Source organism: Vigna unguiculata, chromosome 3, assembly GCF_004118075.2.
Source record: "Vigna unguiculata cultivar IT97K-499-35 chromosome 3, ASM411807v1, whole genome shotgun sequence".
In the NCBI taxonomy this organism is placed as follows: Eukaryota; Viridiplantae; Streptophyta; class Magnoliopsida; order Fabales; family Fabaceae; genus Vigna; species Vigna unguiculata.
This window is the reverse complement of record NC_040281.1, coordinates 24,922,980-24,950,743: the sequence shown is the minus strand read 5'-3', so window position 1 is coordinate 24,950,743 and position 27,764 is coordinate 24,922,980. Positions and strand designations below refer to the sequence as shown.

Below are 27,764 nucleotides of genomic sequence, written 5' to 3'. Positions count from 1 at the left end.
ATATGAGCATTATGAATATGTTGTGATGCCATTTGGAGTGACCAATGCTTCAGCTGTCTTCATGGATTATATGAACCAAATTTTCTGCCCTTATTTGGACAAGTTTATGGTGGTGTTTATAGATGATATTCTCATATACTCTCAGAATAAGGAGGAGCATGCAGGTCATTTGAGGGTTGTACTAGAAGTGCTTAGAGAACATCAGCTCTACGATAAACTGTCCAAATGTGAATTCTGGTTAGGAGAGGTACAATTTCTGGGGCATGTTATCTCTTCCCAGGGTATTGCAGTAGACCCGAGTAAGATTGAGACAGTTCTGAAGTGGGAGAGACCTCAGACAGTAACAGAAGTCAGAAGCTTTTTGGGGCTAGCAGGGTACTATAGAAGGTATTTAGAGGGGTTCTCTAAAATGGTGAGTCCATTAACTCAGCTCACTAGAAAAGATCAACCCTTCTCCTGGACTGATAAATGCGAAGAGTGCTTCGGAGAGATGAAGAGGAGGTTGACCACAACTCCAATACTTGTTATTCTAGATACCAGTAAGAAGTTTGAGATATACTGCAATGCATCCTACTAGGGTTTGGGCTATGTACTGATGCAGGAGAAGAGGCCAGTAGCCTATGCTTTTAGACAGTTAAAGGTGCACGAGAAAAACTACCCTACCCATGACTTAGAGTTGGCCGTTTTAGTGTTTGCTCTCAAGACATGGAGACACTACTTGTATGGCTCCCAGTTCCAGGTTTTCAGTGATCACAAAAGCCTGAAATACATGTTTAATCAGAAGGAGTTGAATATGAGACAGCGGTGCTGGATGGAGTATCTCAAGGACTATGATTTTGAGTTGCTTTACCATCCTGGTAAAGCAAATGTTGTTGCAGACGCCTTGAGTCAGAAAAGGATGCATATCTCGGGTATGATGGTGAAATAGCTGGAATTGATTGAGAAGCTCAGGGATATGAACCTGGGTATACAGTTGGGTGAGGATTCCATCAAATGTAGTGTTCTGACACTGACCGGGATCGGCAAAAGAATGATGCTGAGCTACAACAGTTTGTGCGCGAGATAGGGACTGAGAAAGGAAAAGATTACAGGATGGGATCAAATGGTATCCTGCGATTCCACGACAAAGTATGTGTACCTAGGAATTGGAGATTGAGAAAACAGATCATGGAAGAAAGACATAAAAGTCGTCTTAGCATACACCCAAGTATGACTAAGATGTATCAGGATCTAAAACAGTCCTTTTGGTGGAATGGGATGAAAACCGATATTGCTGACTTCATAGCATTGTGCTTGGTATGTCAGAAGGCCAAGATTGAACATCAGCAACCAGGGGGTACCCTAGAGTCGTTGGACATCCCTCAATGGAAATGGGATAGTATTGTCATGGACTTCGTGACTCATTTGTCGAGGTCTGTTAAAGCGCATGACTCAATCTGGGTAATAGTGGGCAGGTTGAGAAAGTGTACCCATTTTCTCGCCATTAATCAGAAGTGGTCATTGGATAAATTGGTCGAGTTGTATGTGTGAGAAGTGGTCAGGTTGCATGGTGTGCCAGCTAGCATAGTATCGAACAGAGACCCGAGATTCACGTCTCGTTTTTTGCAGTCTCTACAGGCAGCGTTAGGGACCCAGTTGAGGATGAGTTCCGCATATCATCCATAGACTGATGGGCAATCAGAGCGAATGATCCAGTCTTTGGAGGATTTATTACAAGCTTGTGTGTTGGATGATATAGGAGGCTGGAGTGAGATGCTTCCATTGGTGGAGTTCATGTACAATAACAACTACCACTCCAGTATAGGCATGGCACCATATGAGACCTTGTATGGGCGATGATGTAGGACACCACTATGTTGGAACTAGGATGGTGAATCCCTGGTATTGGGTCCAGAATTTCTGCAGCAGACTTCTGAGAAAGTCAAGATAATTCAGGAGAGAATGAGAGCTACTCAGAGCAGACAAAAGTCATACACAGATAAGAGGAGGCGACCATTAGAGTTTGAAGCTGGGGATCATGTATTCCTTAGAGTGACACCGATGGCAGGTATTGGAAGGGCCATCAAATCAAGGAAGTTAACTCCGAGGTTTGTTGAGCCTTATCAAATTTTGAGGAGAATTGGCGCTGCAGCTTATGAGATCGCCATGCCACTGCACTTGGCGAATCTGCATAATGTATTTCACGTTTCTCAATTGAGGAAATACATAGCAGATCCATCTCATGTACTGGGATCAGACGATATCCAGATCCGGGAAGACTTGACGGTGAACACCAGACCGATGCGGATTCTAAACTCGTAAGTGAAGAAGCTGCGAGGGAAGGAGATCAGGACTGTGAAAGTGCTATGGGATGAGGCTACTCAGGAGATGACCTGGGAGATGGAGGATCTCATGAGGCAACCCTATCCGCACTTATTTCCTATTAAGTCCTATTTTCGAGGACGAAAATCTTTAAAGGTGGGGGGAATGTAAAACCCGAGAAAATTAAATAGTAGTTAAATAATTGTTTAATAAATGCAGGTAATAGAAGTTTTTAAGGCATTTAATGCAGAGAGCTATGATGTGGAAAAGTACTAGCTCAAGTGGTTCAGAGTACTTAATTGTGTGAGAGAACTTGGGTTCAAGTCCTTTGTATGCCAATTGTATGTTATTTTAATTTATGTATTATTTTGATGATATACTTGAATGCTTGGCGTGATAATAGAATCCTAAAATTGTACGAATTATCATAAATATAAATTGATTAATTTGGTGGTGCATTGAGTTGGTAATTGATGGGTTGTGGGTTCAAACCTTGTTGAGAACTAATTAACTCTGTTTTTGCCAAATTTTCCTTTTGGCATGAATATGAAAGGGTTTAAAAACCCTAGCGGCCAATAGAGAGGTAACTTAAGGGCTGGAAAACACTGGGTTATTTACCATTAATCAACCTTAATCTCCATTTTAAAGTAAAATTCGTTTTAATGACTTAAGGGGTAATTAAGAGAGAGTTAATTTTGAGAGAGAAAGGAATTAGAGAAAAGAGGGCTGGAATGTGCGTGTGAGGGTTGGTAGAGTTTTTCCAGAAGAAATTAGTACCGTGGGGAGCAAAGAATTGGAGTGCAAATCATTGTTAGAGTGCAAGCAAAGGACAAGGGTGATTTTGGGTTAGGAACACATCAATTTCGAATTTGGAGCAAGAAATCCAGGTAAGGGGAGTTGTTTATGTGTGTTTTTAATTGTAATCACTGTATTATGCTTTGGGATGATCATAATTGAATGAATTATCGTCTAATTGCGTTGTTTCTACAAATTATGGGGTTCTGCCCAGAAACCGCCTGGCGGGCATGCATGCCCGCCAGGCGGCATAATATTTCACCCAAATTCTGGGTTTTGGCACGAGTTGCCTGGCAATGGGCTAAAATCCGCCAGGCGGAGCATGAGGTCTGATACTGTTTTGTTGTTTTGGTGAATTTTTGTAATATGTTGATGTTTCTGTTCGTCTTTGATTCGGCTGTTTGATTGAGTTATGCTATGATATTGTTCGTATGGTCTGACTATTATTAACAATGGAGACGGGAACATGAGGGGTCCATGTTAAGAACAGGTAATCCCTCTACCGAGTCAAATTAATGATCCTTGAGTATTATTGGAAGTGTTGGACTGTAGAAATATTGCATTGTAAAATGTTGGGTTGTAGTGCTCGAGACAACAGAACCATGGAATCAGGAAGGGAAACGTAGGTGAAAAAAAATTTGGGTCTATACCCATAATCTGGTATGCCGCCTAGCGACATCTTATTGGCCGCCAGGCGGTAGCAGCGTAACAGGGCTGTTTGGTAGATTTGTGAGTCTGTTTTGGGAATTCCTTATTTGGGCGCTTGGAATTAGGTTATACTTCGAATCAGACTAATTGAGGTGTTAAAAACCAGTAAAGTTCTGCTATTGACATGGCGCCTAGTCGCACGGGTGTGCGCGCCAGGCGATAAGCGTACCTTGGGAGGGACACTGTCACGAGTGCGCCTGGCGGCAGAGTGTGGCCGCCCAAGCGGTACACACCACAACAGTGGGTCTGTGTGAGAACGGCGTCTGGCGACAAAGAGGTAACCCACCAAGCTATAACGACGAGAACAGAGGCTTTGCGTGCAAATCGGGCGCCTGGCGAAGGGGACTGTCCCGCCAGGCAGTCTGGACCTGTTCCGCCTGGCGTCGTTTGATGCTGCGCCGGGCGAAAATCCTGCAGACGTTGACTTGTGTTGTGTTGCGTTTAAGCAATGATGTTGTACTTGGATCGGGAGATGTTGTGCCATGAGTGGGTAGGTTCATGGATGGTGGATAACATGTGATGATATGAGCGGGGAGGTTCATATCCAGTTACTCTCGCGTGGGGATACAAGCGAGGTAGGTTCGTATGTTCCGTGCTCACGTTTGAGAGATGCCACGTGCGGGGAGGTACGGGGTTTGTGGATCACATGTGTTGGACTACGGACGGGTAGATCTGTAGAACAGGACTACGAGCGGGGAGGTTCGTAGAGCAAGACTACGAACGGGGAGGTTCGTAGAGGCAGGACCACGAGCGGGCAGGTTAATGTGAGCATCATACTCCCGAGTCCAAGGCTAACCATTTTGTGTGATTTTAAGATTGTAAAGTCTTGGGGTTAAGGTCTTGGCCAAGAACTAAGTAGAGTGAATAAGATGGGTGTATGATTTATCTTGCATATTTTATATATGTTATTTTTATATTCTCAGCTCACCATTTTTGTTTGTGTATGACGATGATCGTGTGATTCGTTACACGGGGCAGATGTTGATACAGGTGATGCTCAGGCGACGGAGTGAGGGCTAGCTTGGGGATTAGAGCTAGGAGATTTTCATATATATTTTATTATGTCTTCATTTATGAATAAGAATTTTGGAACTTGTAACATTTTTGTTATTTATGTTATAAGTTTTGGCGTGTGTTTTAATATTTTAAATTTTCCCCGCGTTTGGGAATAATTATATTTCGACTTTTGATATTCAATATTTTCTTTTATTATTTATTTAAGTAATATTCCTTAGGGATGTTACATATAGCGTGTACGAGTATCTAGGGGTACGGATACTATGATACCCTTACTCGTAACATGCAGGTATAAAAAATACATGTACCCATTATCCACGGGTATCTATTTGCTATCCAAATTTTATTCGCAAAAGATACGGACTTTTTTTACAGCCATATATATATGGATGTCAAAAAATCCGTATCCGCGAATAAAATTCGGATAGCAAATGAATACTTGTGGGTAATGAGTATATATATATATATATATATATATATATATATATATATATATATATATATATATTCTAAACTCATTTTTTTGTTTAAATGTTATATTTATACTGTAATCATAGGACAAGGAGAGATAATCTTTCCATATAGGAATCGAGACAAACTTAGAAATATTATTTTAAATAGCTTTATATTTTTTGTTGCGTTACCTTCAAGCTAGTATTGTTCTAGGTAGCAAAACGGGTAAAACCACTTCAAAAATAGTTTCTTTTAGCATTCATAAAAGTTGTTTACAACTAATCACATCCCTTCCATTGATAGTATTGGAGTTTGAAAAACTGCTAAATAAAAGTGTGAAAATTTGATTCTATTGTAGACTTCTCAATATTCACCTCTCAAAAGATATCGAAATGAAATCCTGCTTCTTTATCAAAGTGTTAGTGTCATTGATCAAATTTAATGCTGAATTATATTGCAGGTGTCATTGTCTTCTCCCTCACTATTTTATTGTCTCCTCCTTCATTATTTTATTATTCTCAAGTTTATTTCCTACCAACTTCATCTTGATATGATAGGATGAGTTTAAGCAAGTGTATCCAGAATAGTTTTATACAAACCTATATCTATTATTCGTTAAAAATAATAGATTCTAACTTAAGAGTCTCGTAAGACAACATAGATTCTTAAGGTTACAAATGTTCGGCAAAAGTACAAACAAATATTCAAATTAAAAATATTTGTTTACACAGAAAAGTCTCTTTTTTTTTAACCAATATAGGTTTCATATAGAATGTACAATTGCGATTGGTAAATAGAAACCAAAATGCATTATCTACATTGAATAAATCTATTACCCAGGATCATATAATTACATAGGTATCTCGACCTTATGAAAAACGCAACACAACACAACCAAGAAACCAGTGGTCGTTTTCAGAGAAACTGTCCCTCTTCACATAGCGACATTGTTAGCCCCACCACCATATCCAACCCAGGTAACTCCACTCCCACCTTTATTCAATTCAAAATATCTTAGCTTATACTGTTACTATATTTTCTCATTAATTTAATAATAGAACATCACAATTATAATTTTGCAACTTCAAAATAAATTACATGATTATGTCTGTAAGGAAAACAGAGAACATGGATCATAAAGTAACGATAAAGAAAACAGATAATTGAATATACATATTTTGTATTTATAAAGAAAACAAATAAAAGTGCAGCGAAAACGTAATTACAATAAATATATATATATATATATATATATATATAAGAAAACTATCCTAATAAATTTATTTGTAGTGGCAAATTCTACGATATAATATAAAGACATTTAAAGAACAAGTCATCTTTATTAATTTACCAGCTGGAATCATAAACATCTATCTATGGTAGAGTTATTTATTGTTATTTTCGATATTCTGACAACCATAACAGATGTTAATCCATTATATTTTATTAGTTGATCAAATTTTTTAAATAATGTGTAATTAAAATGTAGAATTTTGTAAATGTTAAAAACAGATCTGTCTAATTATCTTAACCACAACTGTCTAATTATCTTAACTACAAAGGAATCTGAATTTATTAACAAGCTTTTATATGGTTTAAGATGAATCTTGAATAAATCTTTAGGTTTTAAAGCTCAATTAATCAATTTCGCAGTTTTGGGTTAATGGACTGTTTAAATCAATCAAGAAAGATTATGAGAGAGAAGAAAGAAGCAAGACACACAATTTATACTGGTTCGATTCAAAAAGAATCTACATCCAGTCTTCACCTAAGTAACACACTTAGGAGGATTCCACTAAACAAAAAGGTTCCAAGAATTACAAGCACACCTATGTAATTCTAACCCCCAAAACCCAAGAACTTGATTCAACAATCAAGAACTCCCCCTAGGAGCAATGCATCCACACAATTGCACTTAGGTCCACACTTCAAACACTGAAGCTACTGTAATCAGAAATACAGAAAACAAAACAAGAAATGAAAACACCTAAGCTGTGCAGATTTGACTTGATGCTCCTTGAATCAAGCAAGATCCATCATGGTAGAATCAACCATCAATTCTTCTTGGATCTGTACTTAAGTTATCTTGCAGAATCTTCTGAAACTTTGTGTCTCTCAGATGGCTCTATCTTAGATGAAAATTGCATGATCTTTCTGATTTTTTTTCAGACCCAAAACAGATTCCAAAACAGCTTTTATACAAAGGCTTTTGCTGTCACTAATTCGATTAGCAATTTACCTAATCGATTATCGTAAGTATATTTTCACTTACTTTGTACCATACTCACAGCTAATCCATTAGTTAAAAAACTAATCATATGCAGAATTACACAGCAGGCCTGAAATACATTTGATAAAGAGAAGCTAATTGCCTAATGCATATCCTAACTGGACCAAGCTATGTTTTATCCTAGATCAGTAGACATCATCAAAACTGTTCTTCATTTATGGATGAAAGGCTCCCCCTTCCAACAGTAAATGTTAGTATTATGGTGTTTGATTTAGTCTCACATCATTTAGGACGGTGAGATATGGTTCTCTATTTTTTTAGGGTGGCCAAAATGAACTAAACTGCATTGTACTATTAAAAACTACACTGAACTAGAAATAGTTCGTATGAACTGAACTGAAAAATAGTTCAGATGAACTAAATTGAAAAATAGTTCAGATGAACTAAATTGAAAAATAGTTCAGATGAACTGAACTGTTTTTTATTCTAACAAACTGAACTGCACTGAACTTAATTGAACTGAACTGAATTGAACTGCAATATAAACTGAACTAAACTATTCAGAATTAAACTCTTTTCAAACTGCACTATATTTAAAAAGCATCTTCTATTTCTATTTCATGCTTAATTTATTGAATTGTGCAAAGTATGTGCTACAACAAAAAAACTAAAAAGCATAAAATATATATATATATATATATATATATATATATATATATATATATATATATATATATATATAATATAAACATATGTTTTCATGAGACCATACCTATTTTACTATTTCAAGATTAAAAGTGTTTTAGTTGAATTAATATAACTATTGATTTATTATATATCTAAAAAATATGTCAATGGTATCACATTCAAATAGTACATAATATATTGTTAAATATATATAATCATTATTATTTTCAATTTTGTGATGAAGTGAAAATAATTATTAATTAATTATGATGAAAAAATATAATATCAATTTTATTTTTAAATCACAGCACCTTAATTAAATTAATGCAAGTTAAATTAGTATAATTTTAGTAGTATACATTTATCAACCGTTAAAAAATATAGAGATATAACAAGAGATATATCCTATGTAAATAATAACTACATACACCATATACTATATAATTTGAAAAACATTACAGTAAAAATAAGTCAAAGAGGGTGAATGTAAATAGAGAAAAATCCATTGAAGTTCTAATTTACTCTTTTGTTGTAGGTTTCACACAGTTTGTGAAGTTTCTGGTTGCATTAACTACTAGGAAAGAATTATTTGATACCAATACATCTTTTACAGGATGAAATGGTTTAAATAAAAGTGAATATTTGTATATCTAAAAAATAATAAAAAATAAAGGATAAAGAAATAGGTGTAAAAAAAATTGTTTCAACTACCCTAATTAAACGAAACATGAAAGAGTTTATTGGTTAAGACGAGACACCTTCCTTTCATATCATCATGCCTTCTAATAATATCAATAGTTTAGGAGCTCTCAGTTAATCACCACCGGTCCTTGGCGCATTGCAGCGTGAGCATGGCCAATTGAGCGAATCTCAGGAGTTTTGGAGCACTCAAATCAATTCACACTCAAAGTAGTTTAAGTTACCATAGTAGTTAATTGAACTGCACTTTCAATGGTTTAGTTTTTTAAAACTAAACTATTAAATAATTTAGTTCAATTTTTACTTTAAATAGTTCAATAAATTTAGTTTAATATAGTATAGTTAATTGGCAATTTGGATCAGTTTAATTAATTTTGCCCAGCCCTAATTTTACTATATAGGAGACCATTTGTAAAGCTTGAGATACAGAGAAATAAAAATACTTTCTACTGTAATTGTAGACGTAGGCATATACATTGTACGCCGAACCACATTACACTCTTGTGTCGTTTATTTTTTCTCTCATTTATTCTTTCTTTTATTGCCTTGCTCCTAACAATTGGTATCAAGAATCATTTTTGTCATTTTTCTTAGTATGCTCTATGGTTGGAGCATTGTCTAATCTTCCACATCAGAAAAGATTTGATTTCTTTTTCTTCTTGTGAATCTCAGTTTAGAGAAGTAGTGGGGGCTTTCTTCAAAAGTAACAAAAGTTGTCGTCAAAGCAGTACGAGCTTTCTTCAAAGCAGCAGGAGCAATGGCATTAGAAGAAAGGGAGGTGAGGATTGAGAAGTTTGATGGCAATGACTTCGGGTTCTGAAAGATGTAGATAAAGGACTACCTGTATCAGAAGAAGTTATATCTACCCTTAACAAGGCAGAAGCCAACCGACATGGAGCAGTCAGAATGAGAGTTGTTACATCGGCAAGCACTTGGTGTGATCTGATTGACATTAGCCAAGAATGTTGCGTTCAATATCATGAACGAGAAAACAACCGTAGATTTGATGCAGGCATTGTCAAATATGTATGAGAAGGCATCTACAGACTAGTCAACCTACAAATTGGTGAAGGTAACTCGGTTACTAAACATATTAGTGAATTTAATACAATTATTGCGCAGTTGACATCAGTGCAGATAACATCTGATGATGAGGTGAAAACATGAATTTTATTATCATCTCTTCCAGAAAGTTAGAGTGCAACTGTTACTACAGTTAGTAATTCTGCAAGTAATAGCAAGTTGAAGCTTGATAACATCTGTATCTTGATCTTAAGCGAAGATGTTCGTAGGAAAAGTTCAGGGGAATCTTCCAGTTCTAGTTCTAGTTCAACATTGAGTACTAAAACTAGAGGAAAAAGTAGCCAGAAAGGTCGTAATCAAGGCCGAGGCAGATCAAAGTCTAGAGGGAGATCACAACCAAAATTCTGAAATAATATCACTTGTTGGAATTGTCAAAAAAAGGGTCACTTTACAAATCAATGTAGGGCTCCAAGGTAAATACTTAATATACTAAGATATTTGAAGATATATTTATAATTAATTATAGATAACAAAATATCCTAACAACTCAAATAATAAACAATAACAACAATCAATTATAATTGACTTATTATCTTATCTATCAAACTATATATACTTAGCAATTAACTTTATCTTTTAATTATCTTTATTCAAAGACCTAACAAGTTAGAAAATACGTATCAACTATATAGAGTGTACATACTCAATTTTCCTCACTCATTTCAATACTTGTATATTCTATAAATTTCTAACATTTTTACTTGTTAGAGAATCTTCTGCAATAGATCTCCCTCTAGTTATTATTGTCTCATAAACAAATTTCATCTATTACGATCTAAAATATTTATTAAGTGAATAAGCTTGACTCATGGAATTATTATGAACATCTTAAGAACTTTTTGACAAACTTGTGTTATATTACTTTGTGAGAAGGAACAAGAGAGAACTTTGCATTTGTTGTTGATAAATCGTGGTTGAATAAAGGTGTTTTTTACTAAAATGAACAAATAATGAGATAGTAAATACTTTTACCTCAATCTAATGAATTATGGTGTCATTTTATTAAAATATTTTACTTTCATTTTCGGAATAATCGTTAACGCCATTAACCTATGTAATCTCCCAAGAAGATAGAAAACTTGATATGGACTTCATGTCAAGAGAAATAGATGCATAGTTTTCATCATAATAACTTGTGATGTTGAGGGTATAAGATGATTGAAAGAGTAAGCCACAATATTAGTTTGGCCAAAGTGATCTTTTTCCATGGCCATCATTTTTCATATCGCACATTTTCTCCTACGTGACCTCTTTCAAACTTTCACATGATAACTTTCTTACCTAGATGCAACATGTAGAATCAATGATCAAAGGGTTTCTCAAGAAACATATTCAACATACTGGCCAATTTTTTAACAAAAAGATTTTTTTGAATCCATAATATGAAAACTAAGAATAACAAGACAATCTGCTAAAATCGTGGTTACTAGAGTTAATGGATGCCAAATTCAAGGTTCGTGTGGTTGGATGTATCTGATCTTTCAAAATTTTGCAAATCTAGCACTCATATTTTGCATCTCAAACAAAATTTAGAACCAAACAATTAAAATTTTAACTATAGCTCAATCAAAAATTATCTCATTAAAATCAAGCATATTATTGAGACACTCACAACAATTGAATCAGTGAAGGATGTGATTGTCAAAGAGAAAGTCATGGTGGCAGATCCAACTTTGGTTAAGGTTCCCAATAGCATCGGAGAGGGTCACAATGCTTTTAATTATTGACACCATTTTGATGAGAATCTTATTGAACCAAGTCTAAATCAACCTTTTGTACCCACATTTAGCACTAATTAGATCATTGTTCAAGTTATTCTTACCTACCACCAACTTAAATACAATGGATGGTTCTTACTACCAACTTAAATACATTAGATAATTCTTGGTACCTAGACATAGGGGCTACCAATAATTTTTGACTCCTAATGTTACTAATTTGGTTGTTAAGAAAGATTATAATGGATTAGATTGTGTGCATACGGAAAATGATAAAAGCCTTAGCATATTAGATATAGGACATTCTACCATCACTCAAATTGATTCTAATATGAATTTTTCTTAGCATAATCACGTTCATGTTCCTTTAATTGAAAAGAAAAATATTTTGTGTATCTCAAATTTCAAAGGATAATCATGATTTATTTGAATTCCATTTTGGCTTTTGTATTGTTAAATCTCAAGCAAAAAAAATGGAGTTTCTTCGAGATAAGATTAAAGATGCTCTATATGTTCATGAAAAACTAAAAATGCTCTAATAGCATATAAGGAAGAATAGAGAACATGGATTAGAAAGAGATGAAGGAAACATGTATGACTGAATATATATCTTTCATATTAAAGAAAAAAGAACATACCTTATTGTAGAAAAAAAATACTTACAAAGATGGAATGTATGAAAAGAAAACTATTTTAGCAAACTTGTGTTAAAAAGCTAAAGATAAACAAAACCATGAAACAAAATGGTTAAAATACAATCAACAATTTTCACTAATCGTGGGTTTATCATTTTTTATATGAAAAAATTACTTTCTTTTTCTTTAATTATTTGCATTTGGTTGTCCTGATGATTGGGTTGAAACAATAGGCGCAACTAAGTTCTTTGAGCATTGCAATCTTCTTCCCCTTCAAGTTCATACCTTCTAGAAAGTAAATTAATGGTTCAATACCTTCTACATGCTTTTGAAGTCTCCAAGTACACAAGATCAGCGTTTGAATCAAATTGGATTCTAATTTTTTTAGTATACAAATTCTTCATTTACATCATTACATGTTTAAATAATCATTAACAAGTTTCATTATTTACACAACCCATATCTTTATCTTAGTTTTTTATCTTCAATTTTTATATTAACTGTTACATTTTACTTACCCACACATATACATAATTTAGTTAATTTAGTTGTAACTTATTTATGGTAGACTTGCAAACCAAATTATTTCAAATATATGAAAGAATATATACATATATGTAAACACATAATATAATATATATATATATATATGATGAAATCATTTAAGCTAATCTATTATTATCTCTTGAATATGTAGTGTCATTTTCCCATGTACTTATAACAACTATAACAAAAAAAGTCATACAAAGAACCCCCAAGAAGCATAACCTAAAAAAAAAAAAGATCAATATACAAACAAATCATAACACAAATATATCACAAAACAAGGTTCAACAAGTTCTATTTGATCCATTCTAAAACACTTTAGATCTACGACTTAAGCATCCAATGGATACAATTTATACCATATAAAATATATTTTTCAAAATACTTGTATTAAATAGTTTGCACTAGATACTGACACTTGACTCAAACTAAGTACTTCTTACCTACATGCAGACCTTCACTCCAAATGTTAAGGTAAGGTAAGTTCATTGTACAAATAATTTTACATCCACAAATGTGTATCAATAGTACAAAAACTCTCCGTGAGATTTTCACCACCTGATGTCCTAATCTATATAATTTAGACTATCGATGAAGCAAAATTATATCCTTTTAGTAATGGATTCTTATATTTAATATTACAAATCACAAATTGGCTCGGGATAACCATCCTAGGTATATATTAGCTTAAACAATTCAATCTAATTTAAAATACATCAATTAAATACATTCTACATAAGTATTGAAATACAAGCTCAAGTATCTCAATTATGACATTCTCAAAAAATTACGCACTCATATATTAGTTATTTGAACATACATATGCATTAGCTTTCCTTTAGGCCACTTGACACTATAAAACAAAAAGTTATTCTGTAGAAGTTTTTATTTCAATTTACGGGTGGTTTTACCCTTTGCAAATTAATTTGCAACAGTTTTTACCCTCTGCAAATTAATTTGTGGGGTTTTTAAGACCTCCACATATATATTCTCCACACCCTTCTTGTGAAGGTTTTTGATGACCTCTCGTATCTATTTTATATTGTGGAGGGTTTTAACCTCTCATATTGGTGACTATTGTAAGATCTGGAGAATTTAAATAATTATTTAATAAATGCGGCTAATGGAAGTATTTATGACATTAATTATTAGTCTTTATGATGTGGAAAAGTACTAGCTCAAGTGGTTGAGAGTACTTAGTTATGTTGAGAGGACATAAGTTTAAGTCTTATGTATGCCAAAATTGTTTGTTGTTTTAGTAATATATTTTACCTTGGTGCGTGGTATTAAATTCCTAAAGGTGTAGGAATTATCACGAAACATGAATTAGTTGAATTGATTGTGCACCTTGTAATTGAGTGGTTGTGTGTTCAAACCTTGCTAAGAATGAATTAAGCTTTCTTTTTTTGCCAAATTCTTTTTGGCGTGAATATGAAATGACAGAGGAACCCTAGCTGCCAAGAAGGGCAGCCTAGTGGGCTGAGAAACACCTTGTTAATGACTAATGAATAGCCATCTCCTTTAATTAACTTTTCATTTTGGAGAGTAAATGGAGATTATTACTCTAGTAATTATGATAGAAAGGAGTGGTAGGAGTGTGTAAACTGCCATTTTGAGTGCACTCTGAAAGGAGATGATCAGAACAACCATCTATAACATAGACATAGAGAATGCAGACTAAATTGGTGGGGGAACAAAGGAGGACTCTTGTGGATCACAGAATAAGCTTGGGATTTCAAATTTGAGCAAGGATTAACAAGTAAGGGGAGCTGCTTTCGTATGTTTTATTCGTGTATAATATACTGTGCTTTGTTGTGATCAAAATTGCATGAAATCCCTTTTTGTATACGCTGTTTTCGTGAATTTCTGAGTTTCCGCCCTGAAACCGTTTGGCGGTCATAAATATGATGCCAGGCGACGCATCAAATTTTCTTGTTTTCTGGGTTTTGATATGAACCGCCTGGCGGCGCGACATTGACAATGATGGTTTTGGTGTGTTGTTTGGTGAAGGAGTCTTTGCGACTTCTGAAATATAATCCTATGAATTTTGTATGTGATAAATGTATAAAAATTATGAAATTGGAGTTATGAAGGTGCTTTGGAGTAGTTAAGTATGAGTAACCAAGAGTAGAGGTTAGGTTTGGAAGTGCAAAAGCTGTAATTTGTCTTTTCATAGCTCAAGGGTTGTATGATGTGTAAAGAATAATATTATTGGGTGTTGGTTTGATAAATTATGTGCGAATTGTTGTGTTTTGGTGCAATTAGTATCTAGATCAAATTCTGGAAATTTCTAGTTCTTCGTAGGTACAGAAACTTGGGGTTTTTACCCAGGTGTTAACATACCGCTTGGTAGCACCCTGCTTGCCGCCAGGCGATGACTGGTATAGAGGTAGTTTGTGTGCCTTGAATTGGTTGGTTGTGAGAGAGATTTAGTGGAGTGAATTGGAATAGAAATTAGGTTAATAAAACTGGAAGAATTAGTGCACAAGAATTCATTGTGATTGAGGCAATGTGAGTAGTAGGGTGGTGGGCTATGTTAGAAGTGACTTGGTAATGAGTATGGAATATGCCTTGGTGGTTTAATTAGTTGGAGATAAGAAGAGAAGATGTAGAGTATTGATTAAGAAGTGTTGAGAATTTAGATGCTTTAATGTGAGAATTTGTGACTTTGGATATATAGGTGGAAGAATGGAGTGAAATGCTAAAAAGAGGGGATAAGTGTATGATGTTTAAACAAGCTGAATTTTTTGGTAGGATTTGTGATCAAAACTGGTGCGGATTAGGTGTGGTATGTGATGATGACTTGGTGATGTTTATTTTACAGTGTCCGTCTTGAAGTAATTGGGTAAACTTGCATGGTAAATATAAAAGATTGAAATATAGGTGATGTGAGTATGGGTCTGGAGTTAAGCAATAATTTGAGAATGGTTGTTATTGCATTGGAATGAATTGGATTAAACTATGGTCTGGTTTAGGTGCTAAAAATAGTAGTTGGCGCGTTACTGATATAGCGCCTGGCGATACAGGAGGGGTCGCCAAGCGATAGGCTATCAGGGATGCTCCCTGCAACGTGTGGCGCCTGGCGGTGAGGTGTGCCCCACAGGCGATAGACCCTAAGATAATGGGTCTGATTACTACTTGGCGCCTGGCTACAGGTAGTGGGTATTCTTGTATGCGTTGGTGTGTTGTGATGTAAGACTTGGATTAAGAGATGCTATGCCATGAGCGGGTAGGTTCATGGATTGTGGTGAACACGTAATGATATGAGCGAGGAGGTTCATATCCTGATACTCTTGTGTGAGATACGAGCGGGAAGGTTCGTATGTTCCGTGCTCACACTTGAGAGATGCTGTGAGTAGGGAGGTTCGTAGCTAGTGGATCACGTGTGTTGGACTACGGGCAAGGAGGTCAGTAGAGTTGGACTATGGGCGGGGAGGTCCGTAGAGTTGGACTACGAGCGAGGAGGTTCGTAGAGGTAGGACCACGAGCGGGCAGATTTGTGGGAGCATCATATATCCTAAGTCCATGGTCAATTATTTGTGTGACCTGTAGGTTGAAAAACATTGGAGAATCAAGGTCTTGGCCAAGAACTAAATAGAATAACATTCTTGGGTGCATCTTGATTTTATTAACTTATATGTTAATTATTTCTGAGCTCACCATTTATGTTTGTGTTTGGCGATGATCATGTGACTTGTTACACGAGAACAGATGATATTGCAGGTGTTGCTGTTGATGCGTAGTGCTGAAGAGGGGACTAGCATGGGATTGCATTATAATCATTTACGATTTTTAGTTTTCATTCGGTTATTTTGAGACATTGTAAAATGATTATGGTTTTTTATGTATTTTGCTAAATTTGAATTTTAGCGTGTTGTATGAAATTCAAATTTTTCCCACGTTTGGGGATAATAAAATTATGACATCATTTTTCTATTATTAGTTATTTATTTTATTTAAGTAATGTCCAGTAGGGACGTTACAACTATTATCTTGTGAAGATTTGAAACATTCTTTATTTGTAATTATTTTATTGTAGAGATTTAAAACCTCCTCTTTTTCCAATTTTTTGTAGGGGTTAATACCCTCTTCAATTTGGCGATTATATTATAGAGATTTTAAACCTCATTTGTTTAAATTATTTATTTTGTGGGTTTACTACTTCGTTTTGCTTGTTCCTATTCTCCTAAATACAATAATTTGTTAGTAATTAAAAACTCTTATATATGACAATGTATGTCACCATTTGAGGTGCTTACGTTTTTGTTTAACAATATTTATTTGTAAACTTCCTTTAAATACTTTCATTGTGACAAAAGACATGACAAACTTTTACCACAGTGCTGAAATATATATTATTAAAACATTTCATTCTCAAAATCACCATTGTAACATAAAAGTAAGTTAAATCAAAATGTAATTACAACTTAGATCATAATTACTCAAATTTCATAATAGACTAAATATATTTTCATCCTAAAAAACATCATAAACACACTAAATGTTGCTAACACTAGATGCAAAGGAGACTCAAGCTCATTTGCGTCACCAATTTGTTGAAATGATAAAAGAAAAATATTAAGCACAAATGAAAAATACTTATATAACACCAAACAAATATGCAGTATTGTGTGTATGATGAATTTCCCAGGCCAACCACACTCTCAGTTACTATAAACGAGATTATGCTTGTGACCAAAGGAACTGGAAGACATCTATGTAAAACTAAACCAAATATTTGTTCTTGGGTGGGGTGAGCATTTCCCTGGTTCTAAAGATATTAAAAGTTTTAAAGATATTAAAACGAAAGGCCAAATAAATATTGGGATGGCGAGTAGGAAGATAAGAATGAAAATGAACTCAACAATGTCTTAACAATATGAATAAATCCTCATGATTGTGATACTAAAATTACCAAAACAGTGCAACTAAATCACTTCAGCATATGGTATCCATTATACAATTTGTTAGCCTATTTTGGAAAAAAAAAAAAAACACAATATTCTTATCCACTTAGCCAAAGATCCTTCATGCATGAATAATTTATTCCAATGTTTGAGAAAAAAACTCATAACAAAATTGAAAGCCCATTTTATATAATTAAAAACAATGAAATGGTTTAGTGAGTCTAGAATTTGTAACAGCATCCAATACCCAACCGGTAGTCACTTAGTCAAATGGATGACAATTTCCATCTAACTCACATCGTTAAACAATGATAACGCGCTACAAATCCATTGAATAAAATAAAAAAATATTTCTGCCTTTCAAACCTTCTTATTTATAAAAAATGATAGTAGAAGAACCAAATTTGTGATAGTGAGTTAGGGAGATAAAAATGCAAACCCTAAATTCAAACAAATTAAACAAAACAAGGCAAAACCATAATTAAGATGAGGCAAAAAAAGATTAAGACTAGGACTCAATGATGGAGAGAAATAAGAAAACAAAATTCACAAGAATCATAGTTAAGAAGATTGAATAGTGAAGAACATGGAGGCGAAAGAGTGTTTAGACAAAGACGCACCGTAAGCACATGAACATCTGCACAAACAAACAAATGAAGATGAGATGGTGAAGATGCAAAGACATAAACGAAGATGGAAACACTGACTCTTATGATGCAAACCGAAGATAGAAACTCCTGACACGCAAAGGAAGATGGTAAACACAAAGTAAAATGGGAAGGAATTGCGAACTAAGATGTGGGAGGAAAATGAAATGACAAAGGTTTAGAAAAGAATAGGAGGGAACATATGAAAAAAAATAAGAGAAGGAAAATGTAAAGGTGAAAATTTTATTATGATTTGTGTAAATCATAAACCTCTCAAAAATGATAAAGCCTTTTTTAAAATCCAAAATTTGTATAAATCAATGGGCTATATCAACAACTCTCGTGGCATATCAACTCTCCTTGCTAAACAATGATAATGCCTTTTTTAAAATAACAAAACTATTTTTACCTTTCAAACCCTCTTATTTAAATATAAAAGAAAATGATAGTAGAAGAACAAAATATGTGACACTGAGTTAGGGAGAGAAAAAGTGCAAACCCTAAATTCAAACAAATTAACCAAAACAAGGCAAAACCATAATTAGGATAAGGCAAAACAAGATTAAGAGTAGGCGTCAATGATGGAGGGAAATAAGAAAACAAAATTTACAAGAATCACAATTAAGAGGACTAAATAGTGAAGAACATAGAGGCCAAAGAGTGTTTAGAGAAAGACGCATTGTAAGCACACGAACATATGCACAAACAAACGAATGAAGACGAGATGGTGTAGACGCAGTGACATAAATGAAGATGGAAACACTGACTCCTATGATGCAAACCGAAGATAGAAACTCTTGAGACGCAGAGGAAGATGGTAAACACAAAGTAAAATTGCAGGGAATTGCAAACTAAGATGCGGGAGGGAATTGGTCCATACTTAAACAAAATATGTAAAAAACAACAATTTGCAAGAAAAAAAATTATATTCCTAAACAAAACCTAGTTTCTTTTTTCTAAATCATAATGTACTGTCATTTTGAGGTTACTATGATCCTATATTGTACTATAACTTTTTGAAACATTTTGTTTTATCGCTAAAAGAATACTGAATATTATATTTAATGATTTGACTAAACTGATCACAAGATTGATTAGTGTCAATTAAGTGTTTTTGGTATTAAAATTGGTCAATATTAAGTTAACATTATCAATCTTGGTTAACATTGAGTGATATCACCATTATTTGCTGATAAAAGAAATATTACGATTAATTGACCAATCAACCGTTAGATATATAATATATATGTTTGTAACTTCGTTGAAGAGAGACTTGAAACATAATTGGCCAGAGAAATCCACTTTCAATCATTGACAGGTTAACAGGTAGTGCAAGGGACACGAGAAAGGAAACAGAAAAATGAAAATTTATTTCTCCCTTCTCTGGAAAATAAAAAATTGGGGATGAATCATATCACAATTATTTCTGTCTTTTTCATGAATAGAAGTAAAGGTAGAGAAGAGAAAAAGTTTGTTCGTTCTTTTTCATAATCGATAAGATAGTTGCAAAATATCATATGTACATGGATGCTTTTAGCAATTCCACAATTCAAATTGTGTTTATGAAAATATTTTTTTATGTTATTCAGGTTAGAAAAAGTTTAGATTGTATTATATTATATCATTTCGTTAAACTAATCCGGGCGTGTTTTTTAAGGATATAAATTAGGTTGGGCCAAGATTATATAAAGTTAATTAAAACAGTCAAATTTTAGATTATTCAAAATGTCAACAAACATACAGAAACATTTTAGTTAAAATATAGAGATTATGTATTTATTTAACTTAGTGTGTTTCACTTGCATAAAAAATTTAACTCTAAATTGATTGAAAGGTAAACTTATATTATTTCTCGAACATTTCAATTGAAGATGTCAACAAAATTCGTATCTGCAGTCATTGCAGATAAAACTCACAGTGGATAGGAAATGGATATCATAAATGAATATACTTACGGATAACAGGTACGGATATTTTTTATACCCGAATGTTAACGAGACGGGCATGGTTATTATAGTATCCGTATCCGTGGATATCTATACCCACTATATTCTAATTTAAATTAAAAAAATGATTAAAACAATAACACATTAATTTTGAATGAGTTATTTTTGATCAACTGGTCTCACAAAATCTTCATCTTTTTGTAAATTGACATTCAATACTATTTAAATGAGTTATTTACATTTTGTTTGAAATTTATAAATGATATGCATTATATTTTTATTTAAATTTATTATTAAAACATATGGTTAAATATTAATTTTTCTTTTATAAATATCTATAGGTACCTATAGATATTAGTGGTTATTAAAAATATATACAAATATCCGCATAACGAATACTCACACAAATATAAATATAAATACAAGACAAATATTTGAATATTTATTCTATGAATAAAATATGAAAGAGCTATGGCTCATATTTAAATCTTATTAGCCATGTATTCCTTTTGATTATTGTTTTTATCTTAGTCTTAATTTAACTTATACATGACAAATTCAAATATAAATTATATATATATATATATATATATATATATATATATATATATATATATAGGGTTAAGTATGTTTTTAGTCTCTGAACTTTGACTTAAAATTGGAATTCGTCCCTGGTTAAAACTTTGATAAATTTTGGTCCCTAAACTTTAAAAATGAATGAATATAGTCTTTTTAACCCAATTTTTGTTAATTTTTTTTACGTTTCGAACGCATATCTCAGTAAATATTGAGTCGAGAATGTGTCAAATGGCGTAAACAACTCCAATAATTATTGAGAAATGCTTTCGAAACTTAGAAAAAAGTTAACAAAATTGGGTTAAAAGAACTATATTCATTCATTTTTAAAGTTTAGGAACCAAAATTTATCAAAGTTTCGATCAGGGACGAATTCCAATTTTAGACCAAAGTTGAGAGACTAAAAACATACTTAACCCATATATATATATATATATATATATATATATATATATATATATATATATATATATATAAATGCTTATGATAACCCAATTTTTCCATATGTAGAAAAAGTGAAAATTGAGTTGATGAATGACGAGTTGGAAACAAGTTACGCGCATGGGATGCGCGGATACGATAAAATAGGGCATGAGTTGCACGCGCCAATGAATGCGCAGAATCCCCATTCTCTCTCTTCAACGACCCTTCAAAATATCTGGCTCACATTACCCCAAGATATTATCTGCCGGATGACGTGGCACCCCAACGATGGCACTGACACGTGTAAAAGCGAAGCCATGTGGAGCCTTTTTCCTTCCCCGCATACACCCTCTCTTCCCCTCAACCGAACACAGAGGGTTTCTTCTCCGCTGAAATTCCGATCACGCTCCATGGAACCGCACGATCTCCGTCGCCACCTCTCGCCGCCGCTTTTCTCCGATCCGGAACCATTGCCTGAGTACCTCACTCGCTCCACCTCTGACTCCTCTGCTGTCACCGTCGAGGACACGTCCAAGGACTTCTCGTCTCATTCCGCGCCCGCTCCGCTTCTGGTAACTTCACTCCTTTTCCAATTCCTCTTGCCAACATCGTAACGGATTTTTTTATTTCGTTTTTGTTTCTCGATTTTGTGGTCGGAGCTTGTGTTAAGGGGTTGATCTTAGAAGTTTTTAGCGTAGCTCGAACGGGAACGTGCCTGTAATTAGCTATTTGAATTCCTGGTCTTTTTGGTGCTTCTGCGTTTTTTCTTTTTGGTGTTTAAGCGCGCAGTTATGCTTCGCATGCTTTCACTGGCTAGTATCTGATATTTGTTGGTTAAATTCTGCAATTAATTAGTTGAGAATATCTGAAATCTGAAACCGGGGGAGGAGGGGGAGTAATTGTACTGATATGATGAATAGCATCAAGTAACTGAAATTGATAATCGTGTTATAAATTTGCAGACAGTTTTCTCTTCTGTAAGATTTGAGTTTGACGGTGGATGCTGACACTTTGAAATCAACTTTGTTCTTCAATCTCTTATGTTTGGCCTCTTAAAAAGTGCTTGTTTTCTCTTTTGTCCAAAATTGTTTATACCGTTTAGCATCCGTGGTTTCGCATATGATTTCAGTAGCGGCAACGGGTGTGCTTTTGGTGTGTATCTACTCTTTAAATGGAGATATTTTCTGGTGTCCCTTTTCTCCTTGGCACGTCAATTAGTATGTGCAGCAAAAACTTAAAGATAATGAGGGATTTAATTCAGATGAAGCGTCATTTAAATACTTTTTATTGGCTCTTAGTTTTCAGATTGTCTAGACATTGTTATTGGAATTATAATAAAAATTTATTAGTTGTATAGCAACTAATTTAGTTCCTACATGGACTTAAATCGCTTGGTTCTTGACATGACTTATTTTCAAAGGCTATTTATAAAAACTTATTTGTTTGCTGATAAATATGATAGTTTGAATTCACAATCTTAAATTGTATTCCATGTTCGTGATTTCTAGTGAAGGTGGAAAAATTTCTCTTCATTTAGTTGGCACGGACATACTAAGCTCAAACTTTTTTCCAGGATCAGTCAACTAGATGGACGGATCAGCAGCACAGTCTATATATTCGTTCTTTAGAAGCCTCATTTGTGAATGAATTGCATCGTTCTATTCGTTTACGTTGTTGGAGCATAAAAAATAGCACAGATGAAGCATGTCAGTATAGAATTTTGCGAAATTCACATAATATGCCTAAGCAGGTCAGACATAAATTCAAACATCATCTCTGTGGTGTGGATGTGATAACTTTTGTACATCTGCCTGCACGATTATGCTTTATTATCTTTTGTTGCTTTCAGACCGTGGCTCTACAAGATGCCTGCCAGAAGAGGATCAACCTTGAAAGAATTTCACCTTTGTTTGAGAGCACTGCTGATTCTCATGTTCTTACAGGAAGTCAATTTGAACTTACATCTGTGGATAGAGGCTGTAGTTTGGGAGAGCCTATCAACTGCAAGCATGGATTGCTTTGTGATAAGGAAATTTATGCAAGAGGAAGTTCAACATTAGAATTGGCTTGCAGTACTACAGGTACCTTCATTTTTATTTCTTTTAATTTTAATGCACATTGGCTATCCTGTAAGCTAGAATGTGATACTTTCTATCACCCCATAATTTGTTGATCCTTCAGTACATGGCTTTCATATATATACAGATTGTTTCCTTTCTCTCTCAAAATACCTGTATCAATCAGCAGTAACATTATCAAATTATTTTGGTCAGTTATTCAAGTTCATAGAACATGGAGTTTCTCAGTTTTTATGGGGTCTAAATGATCTGTCTTGTACCAAATGACAAAGGAAGCTCTGTATCAGTTAGTTTTGGGTTTACTTGCTGGAAAAACTTATCAATGATGGCTTGTAGTACTCTTGGTTGAGGATCTGTTGTTATAGACTACTAGTTATATTATGAAGTTAATATTTTTTAAAATATTTTGTTACTGGCAAAAGGGTGTTCCTTGGCAGTTGGCACAATGGTAAAGTTGCGATCTGGCTGCAGGTCATAGGTTAAAATCCTGGAAATGATCTCTCTGCTTGCAGTGGTAAGATTGTAGAAGTTTACCCTCCCTAGACTGCACTAGGTGAAAAATATTTAGCCAATGAATGTCTTTATGCTGCTGTTGATGATGACTAGGGGTGTTAAATAATCGAGTTGAGCACTTACAGTTCGGGACTGACTCATGACAATAAGAGATAACTGAAGTTTAGCTACGTTATTTAAGAATGAAAAAACTAAAGCTTGAGCTTGGCGTAGTTTAATTTGTGCATGGCTTGATTATCTTTTCAATTGGATTTAACTTTAAATAATTGTATTCGTTAATTAGTATTCAATTATCAATAGATACTTTCATGTTAGCAAGTGAAGTAAAGTTGTATCAAAATATAATTTTATATTCATAATAATGACTTAGAATCTGTAAAAGAAATTTTTGATGATGAAAATGGTATAAATAATTTTAAGAAAGTTCGTTGTTACTGTTGTAGCTAAAGTTATTATGTTCTTAAGCCAAAAGCATTCAAAGTGTTTTTTTTTTTTCCCATTCCTTTGCACAAGATGTTTCGGGTTATTCATGGATGAGATTACTGTTAAAAACGTCCTCCCTTTTCTGGTGATGGACCTTGCTAAGCAAGGTAATGCCAACTAGGAAACCTCACCCTATGTTAACATCGCAGAGAATAGCACCTGCCATATACTGTGCTTTTTGTGGTTAGTTATCTTTCATGGGTCTTTAAATATCTGAGCTCGACTGCAAGCATAGCACTACACGTAAGCCCTAAAAGTCTGAGGTTGGCCTATTGCCAATCTAAGTAAAATTTTACCATGTGGAAGGAAATGTCATCTAAGGTACGTGCCTGAATCCATCCTTGAATCATCCTTGAGGTCGGCCTATAACCAAGTCAGTGAGACCAGTGAGACCATACGGTATACAGCCCCCTCAACTCAAGCCTTGAAGGCCAAGAGCCTAAAATTAGGATCATGTTCAATTTGAGCATCACAAAGCCGGACGGCACAGTTATCCACTTAAAATTTGATTTATTGAGTTATATATAAGTTAATAATGTACAGAATTATGACTTTCCTTGTAAATACTAAATAAGAGTACAACTATTTAAGTAGTTAGGTAATACATACAAATATGAACTACTTAAAACTATTAATTCGAGTCCATAATCTTGAGTTGAGCATGACTCACTTAAATCAAGCCTTAACTTTTAAGTTTGTGTTTGTTTGTTTATGAGCCAGACTTTGAATAAACCACAAACAGTGGAACTCATTTACACCACTATTGATGACAATGGACTTCATCTATTTGCAACTGTAGCAATAATGGTACTTTGTGTTTTTTTCCCATTGTATATCCTTGTGTGAAGAAAAAAGGAAACATGTTTTCCAGATAGAAATAACTATGGATTAAAATTAAACCTATGTCATAATTCTCATATTTATGCATGATATGTATAACTTTATGTTCTATTTGTGTTTATGCATGATATATATAACTTAATGTGTTATTTGTGTATCTCTGTTACGTTCTTATCTCTGAATCAGTTCTGCAGTCAATATTCTTTTTAATTTTTAATTGCATAACCACATTGTATTTAGGATTTTTTAAGAAAATTGAAATAATTTCAAATAGTGCTTGTAATTCCTTTTAACATGTACTGAAAACGGATTAAGAGAGTCAATTTGCACATGACATTTCTTTTGGAATAATAATGTTTTAATGGCAGTTATTGAAGCCTGGGTGTGTAAAATACTCTAATTTAAACTTCAAACTATCCTTGGGTGGGGCTGGGGTAGGGGGTGAGTGAGAGAGTATATTTTGATTATGGGCCTTCATATATAGACGATGTAGTTTATTTCTATGCTGAGATTTGGACATTTAGAGTAGATGATTTATGTACTTAGCCTTTGTTCCTCGTACATACAATGGGTTTACAGAGTACCTCGGCCCTTGTTCTGATGTTCTAATTATGTACTTATAAAATCCTGTCACATCTTGTACAAACCACTAGTTTCACTTAATGTTCTTATGATGCTTGCTTTCAGTCCTGTAAAATTCAATGTAAGCACTGGCAGAATTTATTATGTTAACTTTTGTGAGAAGTAAATTAATAATCTGTCCAACATAAACAGGGAGCTATTGGGTCAACCATGGACAGAACGATCAGTGCTTAGTAATACAGTGCATGTAGTTCTTAAAGAGCAGTATATTGTAAAATAGAGCATATCAAAATTTGAATTTTGAATCAAATAAGAGCTATTTTAACTGAGTGGGAGCAAATATTTGTTTTTTCACAGTATCTTTTTAGATACTTTTTGTGAGACTACGTGATAGGGAATAAAGTTGTTCAATAGATTCTTCTGTAGTCTTTCTTTTTGGGATTAATTCAATCATTCTATATTTCTATGTATTTTCAATAGAGGTCACCGATCAAAACTTCAAGGATGAAGAAGCCAAGTCATGCTGCATGCCTTTGGTGAAAAGGTTGAAGAAAGGTGCAGCTGATGGTTCAAGCAGTGATCAAGTAGAGTGGAATCTTTATTCTTTGTCTGATAAAAGTCCCAAATAACTTGGATTGTCTTGCATATCTTTTCAAATTCCTTTAACCTGCAGAGTGTGCCGTTTGGAAAACTTCACACACCAGATATTTCAATTAGTAGTAATGGAACCTCAGAAAATAGAGGACATGAATTGGTATCAGAACTCCCAGAGTCCATTTCCCAAAGTCTGATCTGCCATACTTTCTAAGGGAAAGGTAAGAAAGAATATGCAACACATTGAACCATCAGCTTTTACAGTGGATGCTGATACAAATTGAGAGAACTGACAATTTGCATGGTGCTCTTTCAAGAATTTGTTGAGACTTCTGTAAAGGAAAATCAAACGTTACAACAACTCTATTCTTGTGGAATTTTGCGCTGGTTAGGTTATCCATGGGTGTTTGATGTAACATAGTGTAACGGAGAAACTATTAATAGCAACTTGCGTACACATAGTAAAAATTGTGATTTTATATGATTTTTTGTCAGCGAATTTTTGGATACTTAACGAACCGTTTAGGTATTCCAAAATTAGTATTACATTTCTTTATGTAGCTTCATCAAGTTTCATTACAATAATTGTACCTAAAGTAGTTGAAAAGATAAAGTTGGAGTTGTATTTTTATCAATGATTATTATGACTTTCTTTTCTTAGCAATGAGATTTATTATTTAGGTTCTGGCATCTGTTTATGTGAGTTGAACTATGGTTCGCGAACATTTTTTCTCCCCATTGTGTCCCGTAGTTTTTGGGCAGTGGTGCAATTAAATTGTCCCATATGTTTTCTGTTTAATTTGACTTGTTGGAAGTACTTGGTTAGATTTCTTGTGAACTTGTAATTGTAGATCTTCTACGTGAATGTAGCGTGTGAACGAGTCCTCCTATTTTTTTTAATGGTCTGATTTTTTAACCATTTTTAAAACTTTATTTAACTGTTATTTTTAAAATTTTAAATAATATTAATTACTTTTTTTGTTATTTATGCTTTTATTAGTCATCTAATTTTTATTTACTTTTCATATATGCATTTACAATAATATAGAAATGAAAAAAAAAAGATAAAAAAATTATAAATACTTGATTAAAATAAGAAAATTTATTCCATTTCTTAATTTATTTTAGAGAAATTTAAAATAGCACTTATAAAACATCAAAACCCTTTCCATTAAAAAAAAGCGACAAATATGTGAACGCGATGCTGATTATTTTCTTAGGTTAATTATAGTGCAGCATAATCCACCAGAAAATTGGAAGATTCTTTACCATATTTGCTTGCTGCATAAAAAATTCGAGGATA

The 27,764-nt window shown here is 33.8% G+C and overlaps 2 protein-coding genes across 3 annotated transcripts; both read left to right on the top strand.

Annotated features, from left to right (window-relative positions):
• The first annotated feature begins 25 nt into the window (after positions 1 to 25).
• Positions 26 to 577, top strand: LOC114175203 (uncharacterized mitochondrial protein AtMg00860-like). Its single transcript, XM_028059966.1, has one exon. It carries the CDS (start codon positions 26 to 28, stop codon positions 575 to 577), a length of 552 nt encoding a protein of 183 aa, XP_027915767.1.
• Positions 578 to 21,543: 20,966 nt separating this feature from the next.
• On the top strand, positions 21,544 to 27,121 carry LOC114178508. 2 transcript variants are annotated; one of them, XM_028064451.1, is made up of 4 exons: positions 21,544 to 21,943; positions 22,951 to 23,121; positions 23,221 to 23,452; positions 26,348 to 27,121. In XM_028064451.1, the coding sequence occupies exons 1-4, from the start codon at positions 21,557 to 21,559 to the stop codon at positions 26,494 to 26,496; spliced, it is 939 nt and encodes a 312-aa protein (XP_027920252.1). In that variant the 5' UTR covers positions 21,544 to 21,556; the 3' UTR covers positions 26,497 to 27,121. The 2 variants fall into 2 exon arrangements, with proteins under 2 accessions (XP_027920252.1, XP_027920251.1); XM_028064450.1 differs by having other exon boundaries at positions 22,945 to 23,121.
• The last annotated feature ends 643 nt before the right edge of the window (positions 27,122 to 27,764 follow it).

Coding starts and splice junctions, on each gene's coding strand:
- LOC114175203 (XM_028059966.1), top strand. CDS start 26: ATGCCATTTGGAGTGACCAATGCTTCAGCTGTCTTCATGGATTATATG.
- LOC114178508 (XM_028064450.1), top strand. CDS start 21,557: ATGAATGCGCAGAATCCCCATTCTCTCTCTTCAACGACCCTTCAAAAT. Junction 21,944..22,944: donor CCGCGCCCGCTCCGCTTCTG/GTAACTTCACTC, acceptor ACTTTTTTCCAG/GATCAGTCAACTAGATGGAC. Junction 23,453..26,347: donor ATTGGCTTGCAGTACTACAG/GTACCTTCATTT, acceptor TATTTTCAATAG/AGGTCACCGATCAAAACTTC.